At 35.9% G+C, this 20,265-nt stretch overlaps 1 protein-coding gene across 2 annotated transcripts; it reads left to right on the top strand.

Moving 5' to 3' along the window:
* Positions 1–77: 77 nt before the first annotated feature.
* On the top strand, positions 78–15,449 carry LOC123947021 (C-type lectin domain family 9 member A-like). 2 transcript variants are annotated; one of them, XM_046012960.1, is made up of 7 exons: positions 78–200; positions 2,410–2,533; positions 2,824–2,907; positions 6,883–6,990; positions 8,522–8,673; positions 12,608–12,714; positions 15,304–15,449. In XM_046012960.1, the coding sequence occupies exons 2-7, from the start codon at positions 2,443–2,445 to the stop codon at positions 15,428–15,430; spliced, it is 669 nt and encodes a 222-aa protein (XP_045868916.1). In that variant the 5' UTR covers positions 78–200; positions 2,410–2,442; the 3' UTR covers positions 15,431–15,449. The 2 variants fall into 2 exon arrangements, with proteins under 2 accessions (XP_045868916.1, XP_045868917.1); XM_046012961.1 differs by lacking the exon at positions 6,883–6,990.
* The last annotated feature ends 4,816 nt before the right edge of the window (positions 15,450–20,265 follow it).

The raw sequence follows: 20,265 nt of genomic DNA, 5'->3' as shown, positions 1-20,265 counted from the left end.
GGGGGTGGGGGGATATCTAATGTCACATGATCATTGGCTATCTTTCCTCTGACAAGGTCCCTCTGAGAGTCAGTGAATCATATCAGCAGGTACCTCCTACATCAAAGCAGAGGTGAAAGGCCTGCAGAGCCAGGACATCGCAGCTGTGTTCCTGACCAAGGTATTTGTCCGGCTGGTGAGATCCCAAGTCCAGGAAACAGGTATTGCAGTCAGAGAGCTTATGTGCCCCATGCCTGTGCTGTCCCATTGTGGAGCAAAGAGGGATAAAGTAGAATCTGCTACAGGAAAGCTATGTGTGAAGTTGGGAGGGGTTTTGGGATGTTGCAGAAAACAACTGACTTTGGAATCCTTGTTAATTCATATGTAATGTTAACTTTATTCTACAAGTGAAGACAGGAATGGATCAGAATGAGAGCGGGTCAAAATATTTCCTAGGCAGAATATGATATTTTAAAATTCTTCGATGCTTTAAGAATGATTTAATTCTTTTTTAGACAATATAAAATGTGTTCTCCCTCTCATCTCTCTAGATATTACTTAACTGATTAGCAATAAATTATCCAATGGTTAAATCCCCTCATCTGTCAGTTAAATGTAATTAAAAATGTTTGATGCTTTGATAACATGATTATTTTATCAAAATAAATCCAGGTTTATATTTGCACATTTATTTTCCTATTATTTTGTTATACAGACATTCAATTAAATTACAACTAAAGGAATCCAATTAGGGAAGAAAATATGATCTTAACACAAAATTTAGCTTATAATTTGGCAATTTGGTAGAGAGAGTATTTATTGAAAACCAAATGGCAGTGTGTTTATAAATTTTATCAATATTTGGTAATTGTTCAAATAATATTTCCTGACATTCTAAAGTAACTGAATGATAAAATATCAAGATATTTTAAAAACCTGAGTTGGGGCACCTGGGTGGCTCCGTGGGTTAAAGCCTCTGCCTTCGGCTCAGGTCATGATCCCAGGGTCCTAGGATTGAGCCCCGCATCACCCTGCTTCCTCCTCTTTCTCTCTCTGCCTGCTTCTCTGCCTAGTTGTGATCTCTGTCTCTCAAATAAATAAATAAAGTCTTAAAAAAAAAACAACAAAAAAACCCCTGAGTTTCAAATCTGTTTAAGAACAGTTATTTAGTTCTTTCTACACTTACCAAAAATATTCTTTTGGGAAAAATATTTTCTGCACTTTAATCACTTTATATATGTATTTTTTTAATTCTACAGGAGAGAATTTATTAGGTATTCTTTGGAAGGTATTGTTCATATGAGTTACGTGTAGGTGAGGGATCATATACTTGGATAAATATAAATTAGCTATATATAATAAACACACTTGAACTAAATACATATTTATATAAATTATATTTAAGTATAATATTTTAATAATTTATTCATTTATCTGAACCAGACTATATTTAATATATTTTATACCTATTTATTTACTATATTTATAAGACTTATATTTATTTTATTTTATTTTTTATTTAAAGATTTTTATTTATTTATTTGACAGACAGAGATCACAAGTAGGCAGAGAGGCAGGCAGAGACAGGAAGGGAAGCAGCCTCCCTGCTGAGCAGAGAGCCCTATGCAATGTGGGGCTTGATCCCAGGACCCTGAGATCATGACCTGAGCCAAAGGCAGAGACTTAACCCTCTGAGCCGCCCAGGCGCCCCAGAGTTATATTTATTTTAATTAAAGACTATCATTTACTTGCTGTCTGACCTTGGGAGTGCTGTTTATGTTTGGAGCCTCAGTGTTCCTTATCTACAAATAGAAAGGGCCACTGTGCAGCACTGTTGTTAGAGTTACAAGTTATGCCTCCTTCGTGTTACTTCTGTAACTCCCTTTCCTTGGACCCCATGATTTCTGCATTTTCCTTACACTCTGAAAACAGAGTCATGACCCAGTGACTATAAAGTTCAAGGGATAATGTAGATGAATGAGTGAGGTCTGACATAGCCATGTGGCAGATGTGGAGTTTGTCAAACTGGGATGTGTGTGTCTTTACTAAGAGTCTTTACTGGGATGTGTGTGTCTTTACTGTATTTGGTGTCATTAAAGTTGCCACTTGGACATAAGACAGACATTAAGTGGTCAGACATAATTTTTCAATAAGTCAGATTTTTAGGTGAGTATGAAATACATACATGTTTAAATTTGGCAAATATAAAAAAAGTGACACATAACATACCCATAAACAGTAGTGGGCCATTATTTAATAGTGTAGAATCTCTGTTTAAGTCATTACAAAGAGAAATGTAAAAAAAAAATCCCTAACAGTCCCAGATAAATGTCTACTTTAACTTGTTTATTTCAGATGCTCATGCTTTTCATTTGTTTAGCTGTTGCTGTTACATCATGATAAATAATGTTATTTTCATGCCTTATGAAGCATTGCATAGGACTTCAGTTGCAGCCCTCAAAAATGAGTGAGGAGAGAGTGACATACGCAGAGCTGAATTTACCCAATTCAAGGAAACAGAAGGGCAAAAGACGTCGAGGGAATAAAAAGAGAGGTAAAGGTTTTTCAGTTTTTTTGTTCTGAAAACATTTTTGTTTTCAGAAAACGTTATGATGTCAAATAAGAAAAAGTGCAATCATAATAATCCTGTCTATGCTTATTTGATACTTTATGTCTGTTTTTTTATATATCAATAGGCATATTTAAATGTCATATTCAATGAGTTTTATCACAGTGAACAGTGACATTAATTTTAGTTCCAGAATGAATTTTCATTTCCTTCTAATTCTGGGGGTTTTGTTATGCTCAATGCTTACTATATATTTTGCTTTCTGATTTGTACAGGATTTCCATGTCATATTGTTGTATTATCCCTGGGAGTTATGTGTGTGATCCTCCTGCTGGCAATCACAGGCATAAGATCTATATGTGAGTATCGGACATACACAGTTCTTATGAGAGCAATGAGCCAGAGTGATAAATGAAATGTTATAACTACTGGATTTCTGCGGAGCCCGTGTAAATCATAAAGTCCTATACAGATGTTAATAATAGTGTTGATGATAATATTGATGATGATGATTTTATTATTTGGCTGTCAGTTTTTATGCAACACAAAAGAGGGTACATAATAGTTGTAATAGCACAGAATTTGGCTGAAATGTATAGTGAAGATTACATATATTCATCCTTATATTTTGAGTAAAAGGAGGTTTTCTATATAATCAAAGAATTGGAAAAAATCTTTACTTGAATATTACATTCCTTATACTGTGATACTGCTTACATCACAGAGAAATATAAGATTGATCTATTTTCTATTTCACTTATATATTTCATATCAGTTCCTTTTTTAAAAAAAATTTGTTTATTTAACACAGAGAGAGACAGAGTACAAGTAGGGTGAGCAGCAGGCAGAGGGAGAGGAAGAAGCAAGCTTCCCACTGAGCCTGGAGCCCCTGTTACAGGGCTTGATCCCAGGATCCTGGAATCATGACCTGAACTGAAGGGAGAAGTTTAACCTACTGAGCCACCCAGGAGCCCCTACTGCATGTCAATTTGTACAATATCTATACAACACCTGCTTTTTTTTTTAAAGTTGAATTTTTAATTAGTGTTTAAACATTTTACTCAATGAAGCTATACCTAATTTAAATATTCACATTTCATCATAATATTTTCCCACATTCTTTTTTTTTTTAAATTTATTTATTTATTTATTTTCAGCATAACAGTATTCATTGTTTTTGCACCACACTCAGTGCTCCATGCAACACGTGCCCTCCCTATTACCCACTTCCTGGTTCCCCAACCTCCAACCTCCCACCCCTTCAAAACCCTCAGGTTGTTTTTCAGAGTCCATAATCTCTCATGGTTCATCTCCCCTTCCAAATTCCCTCAACTCCTTTCTCCTCTCCATCTCCCCATGTCCTCCATGTTCTTTGTTATGCTCCACAAATAAGTGAGACCATATGATACTTGACTCTCTCTGCTTGACTTATTTCACTCAGCATAATCTCTTCCAATCCCGTCCATGTTGCTACAAAAGTTGGGTATTCATCCTTTCTGATGGAGGTATAATACTCCATCGTGTATATGTACCACATCTTCCTTATCCATTCATCGGTTGAAGGGCATCTTTGTTCTTTCCACAGTTTGGCGACCGTGGCCATTGTTGCTATAAACATTGGGGTACAGATGACTCTTCTTTTCACTACATCTCTATCTTTGGGGTAAATACCCAGCAGTACAACACTTGCTTTTAATATCTTTTCCCTGACGTTTATTAAATCTTTGGTTCATTCATTCAACACAATTTTGGCTCAGGAACTATGTATACTAAAGACACAGGAATTTTAAAAGTCAGTTCACAATGAGCTTAGTTTAAAGGGGAAGATTTTTTTTAAATGAAACAGTTTTTAAAATAAATATTATCAGTGCTGGGGTGATGGCATGAAGATATCAGATGGATGGGATAGTCCCTGAGGTCAAGAAAGTTTTCGTCCAGGGATAATAATTGATATGATAAGAAGATTAGGTAGGACTTAATCAGGAAGGTCAGGGAAGAGAAAACTCATCTAGGCAGAGAACAGCATGAACAAAAGAATGCACTGATGTGTGAGAAGATTTAAGTTTCTGGGTAAATAAAAGAAGTAGCTAGAAAGAGGGTGGCTAGGTATGTAATTTATGATAACTTTAATATCATGTTAAGCAATTTTAGATTTGTTCTAAAACCAAAAAGGAACCTTGGGAAGATATTACAGAGGGAAAACAGGATTCATGTCTCATGAACATATAGAGATTTGGGAAAAGTCAATTTGAAAAGACTGGAAAGTGGGTGGGGGGACAAGACAGGAGGTATTTCAGGAATTAGGGTTAGTTAGAATGACTGAATTAGTGTCTTAAAAGAAGTGATGAGGCATTGGGACCGTTTATGAGAAATATTTACTATGTAGAATTGTTAGGGTATGTCCTTTTTTTTTTAAGATTTTATTTATTTTTTGACAGAGAGAGAGAGATCACAAGTAGGCAGAGAGGCAGGCAGAGAGGAGGGGGAAGCAGGCTCCCTGCTGAGCAGAGAGTCCGATGTGGGACTCTATCCCAGGACCCTGAGATCATCACCTGAGCCCAAGGCAGCGGCTTAACCCACTGAGCCACTTAGGCACCCTAGGGTATGTCTTTTATTGATTGTGTGAAGGAGACAAATTAGTGATACCATTTGATGTCAGGCTATATACTTTGGCAAATATATTCCACTAAATGTTACAGAAAACATTAGGCTATGAAGTGTGTGTGTGTGTGTGTGTGTGTGTGTGTGTGTGTGTGTGTGTGTGTGTATGTGAATAATGGTGAGGTATGAGGAGTTGTGACATATCAGTGGAGATGACCAGAAAGAATTAGATTGGTTTGAGTGTCTTAGAGTGAGCATTTGATAGTAGATGCAGACCATCAGCATGCATATGGTAGGATTAAAAGTCTGGAGATAAAATAATTGAACAGTCATGGGTTCTGAATGGTATCAGAAGATCAAGTAAAATAACCGCCAACAGTATGCTTACTAAATTTGGCAAGAGAGAGGTCACTAAAGACATTTGCTAGAGTAGATTCAGTTAAATGGTGGGTATCGTCAAAGTCTGATTGCAGTGGCTAAAACTTCAAACATTAGGAAGCAGAGACAATGAATACAGAAAATTATTTTTTTAATTATGGCAAAGCAAAAACTTTACCAAGTTTTGAAAGTATGTGGATCTACATGATCTCATACATTGTAAAGGGACTATACACTGATACAACTGTTTGGTATTAGCTTCTAAAACTGAACATGAGCCACCTGGGTGGCTCAGTTGTTAATGTGTCTGTCTTAGACTCAGGTCATGATCCCAGCATCCTAGGATTGAGCCCCATGTTGGGCTCCCTGCTCTGCGGGAAGCCTGCTTCTCCCCCTCCTACTCCCCCTGCTTGTGTTCCCTTTCTCATTGTCTCTCTCTCTCTCTCTGTCAAATAAATAAAATCTTAAAAAAAAAAAAGCTTAACATGATGAGTCAGTTATTCTCCCTGATGATTGGTAGTAGCAGAATTGGAAATTAATATTCTCAGTGGTGTAACAATCTTTAAAGGATTTTTCCTTTAATATTCACACACTTACAAAGAAGTATATATTATGCTTTTATATTTTTTTATTTGTGAGTTTTGGGAAGATATTGTTATTTCTCTCAGAGTTGTTTAACTTTCTTTTTGCATATTAGAAGTAACTAAGTTCTTGGTTTAGGTAAATTCAGTGAATCAGTTATAAGCTTATCCTAGTAGAGAGTCAGTTGCTAAATAAATACTAAATCTCACCAACATTGAAATCTTTATTTGAAGAGTAGATGACATAGAAACTGGTTAATGTTTTATTTCAAGTTTATATTTTCCAATTTATATGTTTGTATTTTTATACCTTCTGTTTTATAAGTTTTATATACTTAAAAATGGATAGCAAGTTAAATTTTTATTTAAAAAATCTGTTTTGAGGCGCCTGGTTGGCTCAGTGGGTTAAAGCCTCTGCCTTCGGCTCAGGTCATGGTCCCAGGGTCCTGGAATTGAGCCCTGCATCTTTTTTTTGCACAACACCCAGTGCTCCATGCAAAATGTGCCCTCCCTATTACCCACCACCTGTTCCCCCAACCTCCCACCCCTGACCCTTCAAAACCCTCAGGTTGTTTTTCAGAGTCCGTAGTCTCTTATGGAAAATCTGTTTTATTTTTGATACTTCAAACTATTTTAAGCTACCATTTTCTCTGATTGTACTTTTATTTAGTCAACAACATTCACTATGCCATTTAGAATTAGAGTAAGGAGCAGGTATAATAATGTGATCTATGAAAGGCATTCACGACTGTAATTTTATAATATGGATTGAAGTTTTTCAGAAATGTCCTTCACACACAATACAGAATAAGAATGACACAAAAGAAAAAAATGCTTCCTTAGGAGAGGTTGAAGATGACTCAATTTTTCCACCTTTTATAGGTATGTACTGAATACTTAAAATTTACAATTTTTTAAAATTTTATTTTATTTTTTATTTATTTTTTCAGCATAACAGTATTCATTGTTTTTGCACAACACCCAGTGCTCCATGCAAAACGTGCCCTCCCTATCACCCACCACCTGTTCCCCCAACCTCCCACCCCCGACCCTTCAAAACCCTCAGGTTGTTTTTCAGAGTCCATAGTCTCTTATGGTTCGCCTCCCCTTCCAATTTTTTTTTTTATAAACATATAATGTATTTTTATCCCCAGGTGTACAGGTCTGTGAATCGCCAGGTTTACACACTTCACAGCACTCATGATAGCACATACCCTCCCCAATGTCCATAACCCCCTCCCCCTCTCCCAACCCCACCTCCCCCCAGCAACCCCCAGTTTGTTTTGTGAGATTAAGAGTCATTTATGGTTTGTCTCCCTCCCAATCCCATCTTGTTTCATTGATTCTTCTCCTATCCCCCTAACCCCCCATGTTGCTTCTCCATGTCCTCATATCAGGGAGATCATATGATAGTTGTCTTTCTCCGATTGACTTATTTCACTAAGCATAATACCCTCTAGTTCCATCCATGTCGTCGCAAATGGCAAGATTTCATTTCTTTTGATGGCTGCATAGTATTCCATTGTGTATATATACCACATCTTCTTTATCCAGTCATCTGTTGATGGACATCTAGGTTCTTTTCATAGTTTGGCTATTGTAGACATTGCTGCTATAAACATTTGGGTACACGTGCCCCTTCGGATCACTATGTTTGTATCTTTAGGGTAAATACCCAGTAGCGCAATTGCTGGGTCATAGGATAGTTCTATTTTCAACATTTTGAGGAACCTCCATGCTGTTTTCCAGAGTGGTTGCACCAGCTTGCATTCCCACCAACAGTGTAGGAGGGTTCCCCTTTCTCCACATCCTCGCCAGCATCTGTCATTTCCTGACTTGTTAATTTTAGCCATTCTGACTGGTGTGAGCTATTGGACCATGAGGGGAGACAATTTACAATTTTTTTAATGGCATTATCCACTCTGTCCCATTTCAATACAGAATTTAAAAACTTTAAGTTATGCTTCGTCAGATCCTTTAATTTGCTCACCATTTTATTTTTTCTTTCCTTTGTTTTTTGAAACAAATCCATTTTCTTTATTATAGCTAATATAACTCTTGACTTTCACAAAGTCATGTGATTTGATGATTTGAGTATTTCACGCTTATGGATGATTTTTTGCCAGTACAGATCTCTTGGAATTAAGGATATCTGCTCCACATGGCTGCAGTTTATTTGTCCCTGTGAAGGCAAAATTTTTCAGTGCAATTCTAACGATGGTCTGAGGTCTGTCAGAGACAGTCCCAGAACCCACGGTTTGGCCAAAAATCTATTACCAGCATTAAACTTTTGGGAAATGGGAAAACCACCTAATTTTTGGTCGTTCAGCCTGAAGTAAGCCAGAAATATGTATAAAGTGCAGGTCTCTAAGAGGTCTTGTGGTTGAAGATCATGGTGGCTTTTGTTTTCTAGACAAAGACTCTGACTCATTTCAAGGAAAATGGCACTGCTGTGGAAAAAGCTGTTACTATTTTTCAAAAGAAGAGAAAACTTGGGAGGAGAGTAAGAAGTCATGTGAAGACCTGAGTTCTAGTCTCATTAAGATTGATAATAAAGCGGAACAGGTATGTCTGCTTTATTAAACTTGATTAAATGCTTTATGAGAAGTCCTATGTCTTGGGTTAAGATCATTGTTTCGACTTTCCTCCCATATTATTTGGCCACTTTGTTTTGAAGCGCTTGTTAATCAGAGTAGATTTCTCTAACGAGGAGATGAAGGTGTAACATAGACCTAGAAGAACCACTGTTTTATGTACTTATTTTTTAAAGCAGGCTCTAGTCCAGCCTAGAGCCCACACGAGGCTTAACTCATGACCCTGAGATCAAGACCTGAGATGAGATCAAGAGTCAGGTACTTAACCAACCAAGTCACCTAAGCACCCCAAGATCCATTGCTTTAAAAAATGAACAAGAGAGCCATTTCATTGTTAGTCCTTTTATTGTATGTGTTGCATCTTTACATTTTAATATACATTAGAGGGTTAGCTTTTAGCGTCTCCGGGCTGATACAGGGCAAAAGAAAAACTACCTTCAATGGTGTGAGCAATGTAAAGTCGTAATTCTCATTATCTGAGTTCTGTTGTTCCTTCTTGTTCAGTATTTGGAAGGAGTCACATTTGTAAGGGTTTAGGTAATGGAAGGTGAGTCTCTCGCTTTCATGAGTGGCCATGGGAAAAAGGATAAAAAATAGAGATTGAATATACTAGAATGATTCCTGAAAAATGAACTTTTATTTTGTTTTATTTCTTTTCAGTGTTCCAGAATTCATTGTTTATGCACCACCCCCAGTACTCCATGCAATACGTGTCCTCCATAATAACCACCACCAGGCTCACCCAACCCCCCACCCCCGCCAAAAAAAGCCCTCAGTTTGTTTCTCAGAGTCCACAGTCTCTCATGGTTTGTCTCCCCCTCAGATTTCCCCCAACTCACTTCTCCTCTCCACCTCTCAATGTCCTCCGTGTTATTCCCTATGCTCCACAAGTAATTGAAACCATGTGAAAATTGACTCTCTCTGCTTGACTTATTTTGCTTTTAATCCAGAATGGCAGAGGAAACATCTCTTTTCTAGTAGAGACAATCTAGATCAAATTTGCCATTCCTTATAATGCTTAGGCCTATAAAGTCAATTGAATGGATTCTGTAGATTTCCTTCTAATAATTCCATTTAGGCACCAAATTCCAGTTACACTGTTTAGTCTTAGCAATGTTACTTCTAATAGTTTCTTGTGAAGGATGAGTGAAAAGCCCTACATTTGAAAAACAGCAACATCACTCAGGGATGCCTGGCTAGCTCAGTCCAGTGGGGCATGTGACTCTCGATCTCAAGAGTTGTGAGTTCAAGTTTCATGTTGGGTGTAGAGCTTACCTAAAATAATAATAACAATAACAATAATAATAATGATGATGATGATGATGATAGTAATAGTAAAATGATTAAATAAATAAAACAAAAGCCCTATACTTTCTTGTTTATAAAATTCTTTTTTTTTTTTTTTTTGGACAGAGAGAAATCACAACTAGGCAGAGAGGCAGGCAGAGAGAGAGGAGGAAGCAGGCTCCCCGCAGAGCAGAGAGCCTAATTGTGGGGCTCGATCCCAGGACCTTGGGATCATGACCTGAGCCGAAGGCAGAGGCTTTAACCCACTGAGCCACCCAGGCGCCCCTCTTGTTTATAAAATTCTTATTAAAATAAAAATATAAATAAATCACTTTTTACTATAAGAAACAGATGAACTAAGAAATGACATTAAGGAGTCAAATTTTAAAAATCCAGCTACATCTTATTAATACCTTGATTCATTTAAACCTCAATGGTTATCAGTCTGTTCTAAAATAATTTGTTTTCTTTTCTCAGAAATTTACTTTATTTGTAAACTGTACTCTCCCTGTATCTGTAATTTCCAATTCAGTGTTCTTCAGTTTTAGTCCTACCATTGAAGTTCCTAGGCTTCAAAGTTTCAGTGAAACTTCTTATACTTGTTATCCCTGTATCTCCGTGAACTAATCTAGAGCCTTTGAAATTCCTTGTGACTTTTGTCGTGGGTTAGAGCAAAGCTGGGTTGCATAGTCTATAATCTGATAGCCTTGTTGTCAGGATCTATGCTGGAATACTGATGCACTATACAAACCAGAGACAGACTTTGCTGCAGAGCAGCATTACTCTTATAATAATGGTTTAGGATTTTAGTCTTTTGCTATTTTCCAAAGACTAGAATTATAATGAAAGCAGTGCCTTAAATCCATTGATGCAGGAAAATGAGAGGGGCTTTTATACAAGTAGGTATACCTGTAAATCTAACAAAAATATGTGAGTGCAAGAATCAATGAACATTTAATTTTAGTGTTTCTTCAGAGATGATAAAGTATATTATATTTTATATAATACTCATCCATCTTCCCTACTCTAAAAGATACACTATTGAGATTTTTTTCTGATACAATTTAATTATAGTGAAAAGAATATTGAAGTCTGTGTGTGTGAGAGAGAGAGAGAGAGGAGAGAAAGAAAGAGTGGGAGAGAGACAGGGAGAGGATTTGAGGGAGAGAGAGAGAAAGACGGAGAGGTAATAAATACATTGCTTTCAGTAAAGAACATTAATTTGTTGCTTTACATTTGCATCCACAAGGGAACTTTTTTTCCTTTTTTAAATAATTTTTAAAAATTTTTTTATTTACATGTAATGTATTATTAGCCCCAGGGGTACAGGTCTGTGAATCGTCAGATTTACACACTTCACAGCATTCACCATAGTACGTATCTTTCCCAATGTCTACAACCCAACCACCTCCCTACTCCCCTCCCCATGGCAACCATCAGTTTGTTTTGTGAAATTAAGTCTCTTGTAGTTTGTCTCCCTCCTGATCCCTTCTTGTTTCATTTATTCCATAAGGGAACATTTGAAGTGAATAGAATATGCCAATTGGAATAATGATTACAAATAACTTAACAATTTTTAATGTTAAAGATATTTTTGACACTGCATTCATTATTCAGGGCAGAAAATTTTCAAAACTGAGAGTATGATTCCCCCTTCAGTTATAGAAAATACTCAAGGAAGGTTTTTTGTTTTTTGTGTTTTTTTTTGCTACAGTGCACATAGCAAATGAATGGCATAAACTGTTTCAACCCTTGTAGGTATTGTTTCTTCATTTTCACTGCTGTATAAGATTCCACAGGGTGCATATGCTTCATCCGTTCTCTAGATGATGGGAATTTGGGTTGTTTCCAGCTCTTGTTGTTATGATAGTCCCTCATGAAACATTCTTAGACATGTCTCCCATGTGTCTTCTCTCTTTTTTTTTTTTATGATAAATCATCCTATGAGTGGAATTGTGGGTCAGTAGGATTTGTACAAGTTCAGTTGTATATGAGAATTCCAGATCATTTTTCAATATGATTTTAACATCAGTTTAAAAGATATCTTTGATCTCTACTATCCCACAAACGTGGTGTTGTTATTTTTACTTTCTGCCAATTGAATAGTTGTAAAATATCTCCTGATCTGTAGTGAGCTTGGCTCTTTCCTATTTATTGTCTATATGCTATATTTATTTGAAATGTGTTCTTATGTTTTGTCTATTTTTTATTATTGATAATTTTATTTTGATATTGCTTGATAGAAATATGTGTTTGTTCTTTAAGTTACTGCATATGTCTCCAGATTTGAAGCTTGTATTTTCACATTCTTTAAGGTAGAGAGAAGTTCTAGGTTTAGTGCAATCCTATTTACCTGTCTACTTTATCGTATGTGAAGTTTTATTTAAGTCCATCATGTCCCTTTCTGGGTATCTCTCATTCAGTCATAAAGAGTTGAGTGATTTGTTCATTAAATCCTTTCCATATCCATTTCTTCTCTGCACATGGAGAAATTAGTCTGCCTTCTCCATTTATCAGAGTGGCATTGGAAGATAAACGTGTCCAGTATTTTATGAGTCCTATGCGGGGAGGTATTTTCAGTGATGTTATGAGTAATACCTAATTCTCCTTTCCCACAGAACTTCATTCAATCAAAAATAAGTTACAATTACTGGACTGGATTACATAAAATAGGAGCTAATCATCCCTGGAAGTGGTTGGATGGCACACCCCTATCTCAGATGGTGTAAGTTTTCATGTCACTGTTTTCCATTCCCTCTCCTGCTCAGGAACGGCCTGGTAGATTATAGGTCAAGAAGAGGAGCGGATCCTTGGGGACTTAGGGAATATCTTGAATTCCATGTGATCTCACTTCTCAGCTAGGCAACCAAATACAAATCTCAGGCCTCCAATAGACCCAAAAAGCATTATTTATTCCCATTCTCCTCAAGGAGGGCCCTTCTAAACATGGTAAAGAGACATTTTGCTTTTGCCTCTCTCTTTGTATGTTCTGTGATACTAACATGTTCACTAGTTTGGGTGCAGGAATTGGTAAAAGTATAATGGAGAGAAAGATTGTATCTGAACCGAGCTCTCTCTGTCAGTGCAACTTGTACCTATTTAGTTGGTGTCATTCAAGAACTAAAAAGAAAAGAGCTTTTTCCACTAAGTGATTTGGTAATCTTGCATCTCTAATGTGGTCCCTTAGTGTCTTTCATGCTATTATTTCACAGAAGTCCACATAATTTCTGGTAGTCCTGTCTCATTGGTAAATCCCATACATTTGTTGATGTCCAGGAAACTAGTTTAGAAAATGAAGCAAATGATCTAACTAAGTCTAAGGAACATGGGGCACAGTGTGAGAGACATTGGGTTATTTAACATGTTTGTTGGTGGCCTGTAATATGCCAGGCACTGCTCTAGGCATTGAAACTACAGTGATGAATAAAACAGGCTACAGTATCCTCCCCTTATGGATATTACATTCTAATTCAGCATGATAGTGCTGGTGGGGATGAATGAGGACAGAACAAATAAGCTAAGTAAATGATATGGCACATTAGAAGAAGATAAGTGCTATGGAGTGCTGTGAAGTCTCTTATTTTTTTTTGCTATATGACAGTGTCTTTTGTGCATGAAGGAAAGAGAAAGAGATTTCACTGTTTTAAATGGGATGGTCAGAAACAATCTCCTGTAGAAATGTTTGTACAGTACCTTGAATGAACCAGCCATTTGGATTACCTGATGGGACGGTTCCCTAATAGTAGACAGCTGGTGTAAAGACCCTGAGGTAGGAGTGTATTTAACATGCTTGAGGAAAAAACAAAAGGGCCTGCAATGCTAGAGCTAGGTGAACAAGGGGATGGGGGAAATGTAGGTTAGAGACTTAATGATAGTGGGAGTGTGAAGGACATCAGAAAAGTATAAGAACTTGGATTTTTTCATGAAGGCATGAGAAGCTATTAGAGGGTTTTGAGCAGAGGAGGGACAAAAATAGGCTTCTTGTTTTAGAGTGCCTCTGGACACTCTCTTAAGATTACTTGGTGTGTGTTCTTTTGGGGGAGGGAGCAGGGAGTCTAAATGAGGACGCAGGAGGCTGCTGAAGAGTCTGTTGCAGTCATTCAGGTGAGATGTCGTGACTTGATGATGTTTGGTAGGGTTGATACTGGTGTAAAGTGGCCAGATTCCACACTTCTTTCAAAGATGTGTGAAAGAGAGACAAATCAGGGATGGCTCCAGGGTTTTTGGTCCAGAAGTTGTAAGACTGATGCTGCTATTAATGTTAATAGAGCATAATTAGAATTCAGTGTTGGATACAATTTGAATGACTCTCTATTCAACATTTAGCTATGTATACAGGTGTCATTCGGGGCATTTTGGTACATGATCATGAAGCTCACATGAGAGGTCTGTGCAGGGAATGCAGATGTTGTACACAGCAGTGCACAGTGAAATAAGTTAGAGGGTGGAAGTGAATCTCAGGAAATCTAAGGCCCTTGGACACCTGAGTGTATAAGATAATGTAAGATAGTGGGGAGATGAGGATAACCAGAAAATATCATTGAGAAAAGTGCTTCGAGATACAAAAGTAAAACCATGAAGGGACAGGTAGGGTAATGGATCCTTGTAAAGAAGTACTACTGAAGTAATAGTGGACTTTAAAATGTTGGTGAGTCCTCACTGATAAATTTTACTACTTGAAATTGTTACTTCTCATCAGTTACATTCATGAACATTTGAAGGGAAATTAAAACTAAGTAACTTTTTTTTTTTTTCTGTATGCTGTAGCCTAGCCCCCAAATTTAAAATCCAGGTACTTTATTCTCAAAGCCCAGTTTCAGAACATTTGAACATTTTGTTTGGTGTGGAAAATAGTAAGCTGAGTCAGGAAACGTGCACTCTTTTTTAAATGCATATAAGCACCCTCTATGATTAAAGTGAGGCTAGCATTTTAAATGTATACTCTGTGCACATTAATCCAAAGCATAGGAAACTGGAATATTTTTATATGTAGTTACAGATGTCACATAATGAATTTATTATATTTGGTCACTTTCCCGAAGTTTCAGGAGTTTTAGAAGAAGAATTTTTCGAGTGTATATGTCTAACTTACGTATACATCCCAGTCTGTACTAGTCTTTCTACTTCTTCCGTATCTCCAGCTGTCCAGTGACATTTCCATTAGTTTTAGATACAATTGCACTTCATAGTCTTACAGCTATATGTCTGTCACACGATTTGTAAGCCTACTGAAATCACTGCAGATATATTTTAAATTTGTGATACATTTTGCTTGACAAATGAATTTCTAAGATAAATATATTCTCTGATGCAGGAATTTCCAGCAGAGTTTACGGGATGCAAAATGTGGACACCTCAAGCCATCAACTCTTTCTACTATTGATTGTCAAAAACCCTTTCATTACATTTGTGAAAAGATGTTCACTGGACCTTGTTATTAAAAGAATTACTGTCATCATACTTTAATATTTTCTTTCTTTAACAGCTATTAGGGAAAAAACTTAGGGTATTCACTCAAATTGGTTTACTCTGCATGATTTATTAAGGGTAATGATCTTTCAAACATTCCTCAGCAAGGTTAAGACATCAAGATTTATAAATAGGAAAATTATACATCTAAAAAATAAGTTTATTGTTTAGAAATTTCAAGAATGAATCCACCAGAGAATGTGAAACAGATTCATTTTGATTGAGTGTAAGATTTTACATTTAAAAATAATTAAATGATCCTGATACAAGTAGGTAATTAATACATTCACATTGTTCAAAATATGAGGTACATAATGATGAACAAATTCTCTTAACCTATCTTGTTCCTTATCCACCTACTTCCCTTCTTATAGGCAAACATGTAATAGATAGTATTCTGAAAATATTCTAGGGAAGTACAGCCATATGCATGCTATCTGCTAAAGTAAATGTTACTAACTACAAACAATAGTATTGCTTCTTTACATTTTTGTTTAAAAATATATCGTGCAGTTTGTTCCATTTCAGTACATAGGAGCTACATCAGTGTTTGTAAGCAGCTGCAAATGTTACACTAAACAGATGTACCAAAAATTTATCTACAAGTTTTATTTCCAGTGGATATTTAGGTGTGTCCCAGAGTTTTACAGTTGTAGAAAAATGCTTGAATGAATAGTACTTAACACAGTATCATTTGCCATATATATATATATATACATATATATACATATACATATATATATGTATATATACATATATATATATGCCATATATATATATGGCAATATATATAGAAATATATTTAACATATATTTATGCATATGTTAAATCTCTAGCTGTGAAATGTCTGTATCATAAGATGTGTACATTAAATTTTAATAGGCATGTAACATTTCAGTAGAGGTTGTACACCTATCATCTCCACACAGCAGTATTCAAGGGTTCCTGCTTCCTCACTTCTTTATCACCATGTGTCATCAATCTGTTTGATTTTGCCAATAAAATCTTCACCAGTATAATAGGGGTTTTCTTGTATCATTTTAAATGTACAATTTCCTATTACATGTGAGGCCAGCATCTCTTTCTGGTATTTCTTTTATTTAAACTATCTGTCCGTGTCTTTGTAGATCGATATCCCAAATACAATTTTGAGCAAAGAAACTAGACACAAAATAGTTTATCCTATAAAATTCCCTTATTTCTGAGGTTCAACACCAGGTAAATCTAATCTCTGTGATTAGAAAGTAGGACAAAAATTCCTGCTGTGTGGATTTATTCCTAAAAGGAACAATAATAGAGAATGAATACTATTTGCTATGGTGCAGAGTTATTCTTGGAAAGAAACACTGTCCAAGGGGCAATTCTCAGGTGCTGATAATAATGGGTGCAATAATCTGGGTGCTGGTTATGTGGGCGATATATTTATTCCTTTTGGTGCCATGACTAGCAATTTAAAGTGAAGTTGTTAGGACCAAGTTCCATTTGAGACTTTTACTTGTTTGATATTTATTTTTTTACTTATTATGTTAGTCACCATACAGTGCTCCCTTAGTCTTTGATGTAGTGTTCCATGATTCATTATTTACGTATAATGCCCAGTGCTCATTGCAATATGTGCCCTCCTCCTTCCTTGTCTCTTACCAGTTTCTGTCAGTTGTGGGCAATTCTTTTGTTTCCTTGTTCATCTCTGTATCACTCCAATCTTTGCTTCTGTTATCACATGGCATTCTTCTTCTGTGTCCCTGTTAAAATATCAATCTCTTTGTAAGGAGACTCTTAGGCTTCTTCCTAAGGACCTCATTTTAACTTGATTACCTCTATGAAGATCTTATTTCCAAATAAGGTCATATTCACAGGTAATAGGAATTATAACTTCAGCATATTTATTTATAACTTTGTTTCTTGTGGTTTGGTGTCATTTCTAAATGATACTTCTAAAAAAACCCATAACGTTCGCAAGTCAGAGTTTTAATGGTTTTAGGTTTTATGTTTATGTCTTTAATACATTTTGAGCTAATTTTTGTGACTAGGTTAAGATAGGGTCTAATTTCACTAGGCTGCACGTGGTTATCCAGTTTTCCCCACACCATTTGTTGAAGAGACTATCATTTTTCCAATGACTTTTCTTGGCTTCTTTGTCAATATTATTTGTTCATATATACATAGGTTTATTTCTGGGGTCTTGGTTCTGTTCCATTTGTCTATTAGTATGCCAGTACTATGCTTTTTTGATTACTATAGATTTGTAGTATAGTTTAAAATCAGGAATTGGGATGCCTTTAATTTTGTTCTCATTCTTGATTGCTTTGTGTATTTTAAGGTTGTGTGGTTTCATGTAAATTTTAGAATTGCCTTCTTTATTTCTGTGAATAATGCTATTGGAATTTTGATAGACATTGCCTTGACCTGTAGATGGATTTTGTTTTTGTCGTATGTTCCTTTGTAACACAAAAAGAACCACTATTGGGCTATTGGTGGATTTTTCAGCAAAACTTTTACAGGCCAGAAAAGAATGAGAAGATATATTCAGCATGATGACAGAGAAAATGCCAAACAAGAACAATCTATCTGGCTAATGTATTCTTCAGAAATGAGAGAGGGACATACTTTCCTATGCAAACAAAAGCTAAGGGAGTTTATCATCATTAGACCTGACTTACAGAGAAATCAGACAGAAGGTCAGTAAAAAAGTAGAGATCCTGAACAGCACTTTAGACCAATTATACCTCACAGATATATAGAACTCTCTCCAAGATAACAAATAGAATCTCAAAGGAATATCTGTAGTCAAAACAATCTTCAAAAAGAAGAACACAGTTGAAGGCCTTACACTTCCTTATTTGAAAACCTCTAACAACGTTGCAGTTCTCAAAATACAGTCCTTCCTGAATTTATGATGGTTATGCCCAATAAACTCATGGGAAGTTGAAAATATTGCAAGCTGAAAATGTATTCAATACATCTAACTGACTGAAATCAACACTTAGTGTATCCTACCTCACACATGCTTAGAACACTTACAGTAGCCTACAGTTAGACAAAATCATCTAAGACAAAGCCTCTATTATAATAAAGTATGACATAACTTATTAAATATTGTATTGAAAGTGAAAAGTAAGAATAGAGTGGTTGTATGGGTACTGAATAGTTGTAAGTGCATTGGTTGTTTACCTTCGTGATCACATGACTTTCTGGGAGGTGTGCCTCCCTGCCACGGCCCAGCATTATGAGAGTGCAGCACCATATACTGTTAGCCTGGCAAAAGGTCAAAATTCAAATCTCAGAGTATGGTTTCTAGTGAAATCATATCATTTTTTCACCACTGTAAAGTAAAAAATCGTAGGTTGACCCATTATAGGTCCATTGATTTTAAGTTTGGTTCTGTCTGTAGCAGGGTACTGACATAAAGACAGACATACAGGCCAATGGAATAGAATAGAGGGCCCAGAAATAAACCTTTGCAAATATGATCAAGTAATTTTTAAAAAGAGTGCCAAGACCATTTGATTGAGAAAAGGACAGTTTCATCATCAAGTGGTGCTATAAAACCGGGTTATTCACATACAAAAAAAAAAAAAGAAAGAAAGAAAAGAGAAAAAAAGATATTTGACCCTTACCTTCTACCACATACAAAATGAACTTAAAATAGATCAGAGCACTAAATGTAAGTCATGCCATTATAAAAATCTTAGGAAAAAATATAAGAAATTTTCATGACATTGGATTGGGCAATGATTTCTTGTACATGACACCAAAACATACACAAGAAGAGTTAAAACAAATTAATTGGATTACACTGAAACTGAAGAATTCTTGCATCAAAAGATACCATCAACAGAATGAAAAAAACTTACAAAATGAAGAAGTTGGCAGGTTATATATCTGGTAAGGATTTGTATCCAGAATACATGGAGATTTCCAACATTCAACAATCACATAGAAAAAATAACTTGATTTAAAAAATGGACAGAGAATTTGGACAAACATTTCTAAAAGAAACATATCCAAATCCTCAACAGGGATATGAAAAGATACTCAACATCACAAATCACTGGAGAAATGAAACTCAAATACAGGAAGATATCACCTCATACTGATTAGGATGGCTTCAGCGAAACAAAGGAACAAACAAAACCAAAACAAAACAAAACCCCCCACAAGAGATGAGGTAGAGCACAGGCAATTTCCAAGAAGGTCATCAAAAGGTACAAACTTTCATTTATAAGACAAATAAGTCCTAGAAACATGAGGTACAACATGACGGTTATAGTTAACTCTGCTGTATGGTATATTTGAAAGCTCTTAAGAGAGTAGAATTGAACAATTACCATCATAATGAAAAAAAAAACATATTCAAGCATCTGAGAGATGTAGTCATTAAACATCTGACTCTTGGTTTTGACTCAGGTCACCATCTTAGGGTCATGAACTTGAACCCCTCATCAGACTCTCTACTCACCACATAGTCTGCTTGGGTTTCTGTCTCTTCCTCTCCCTCTGCCCATACCTCCCTGGGCATACCCACTCTCTCTCTCTCAAATAAGTAAATCTAAAAAAATCCATATTTTAATTTTTTCTTTTTTTTGGATATCTATATGAGATGATGGATGTTATCAAAACTTATTGTGGTAGTCATTTCACAATATGTGTAATGAAATTATTTTGTACATCTTAAACTTATAAACTTAAACTCAATTATATCTTAATAAAACCAGAAACTCAAATAAAATGGTGAAATATGAATAAGTTATGTTTCTGCTATCAATGTCAATTTCCTGATTTTATATCATATATATTTTTATGTGAG

The sequence above is a fragment of the Meles meles genome, chromosome 7, assembly GCF_922984935.1.
Source record: "Meles meles chromosome 7, mMelMel3.1 paternal haplotype, whole genome shotgun sequence".
NCBI lineage: Eukaryota > Metazoa > Chordata > Mammalia > Carnivora > Mustelidae > Meles > Meles meles.
This window is presented reverse-complemented; position numbering and strand designations above follow the sequence as displayed.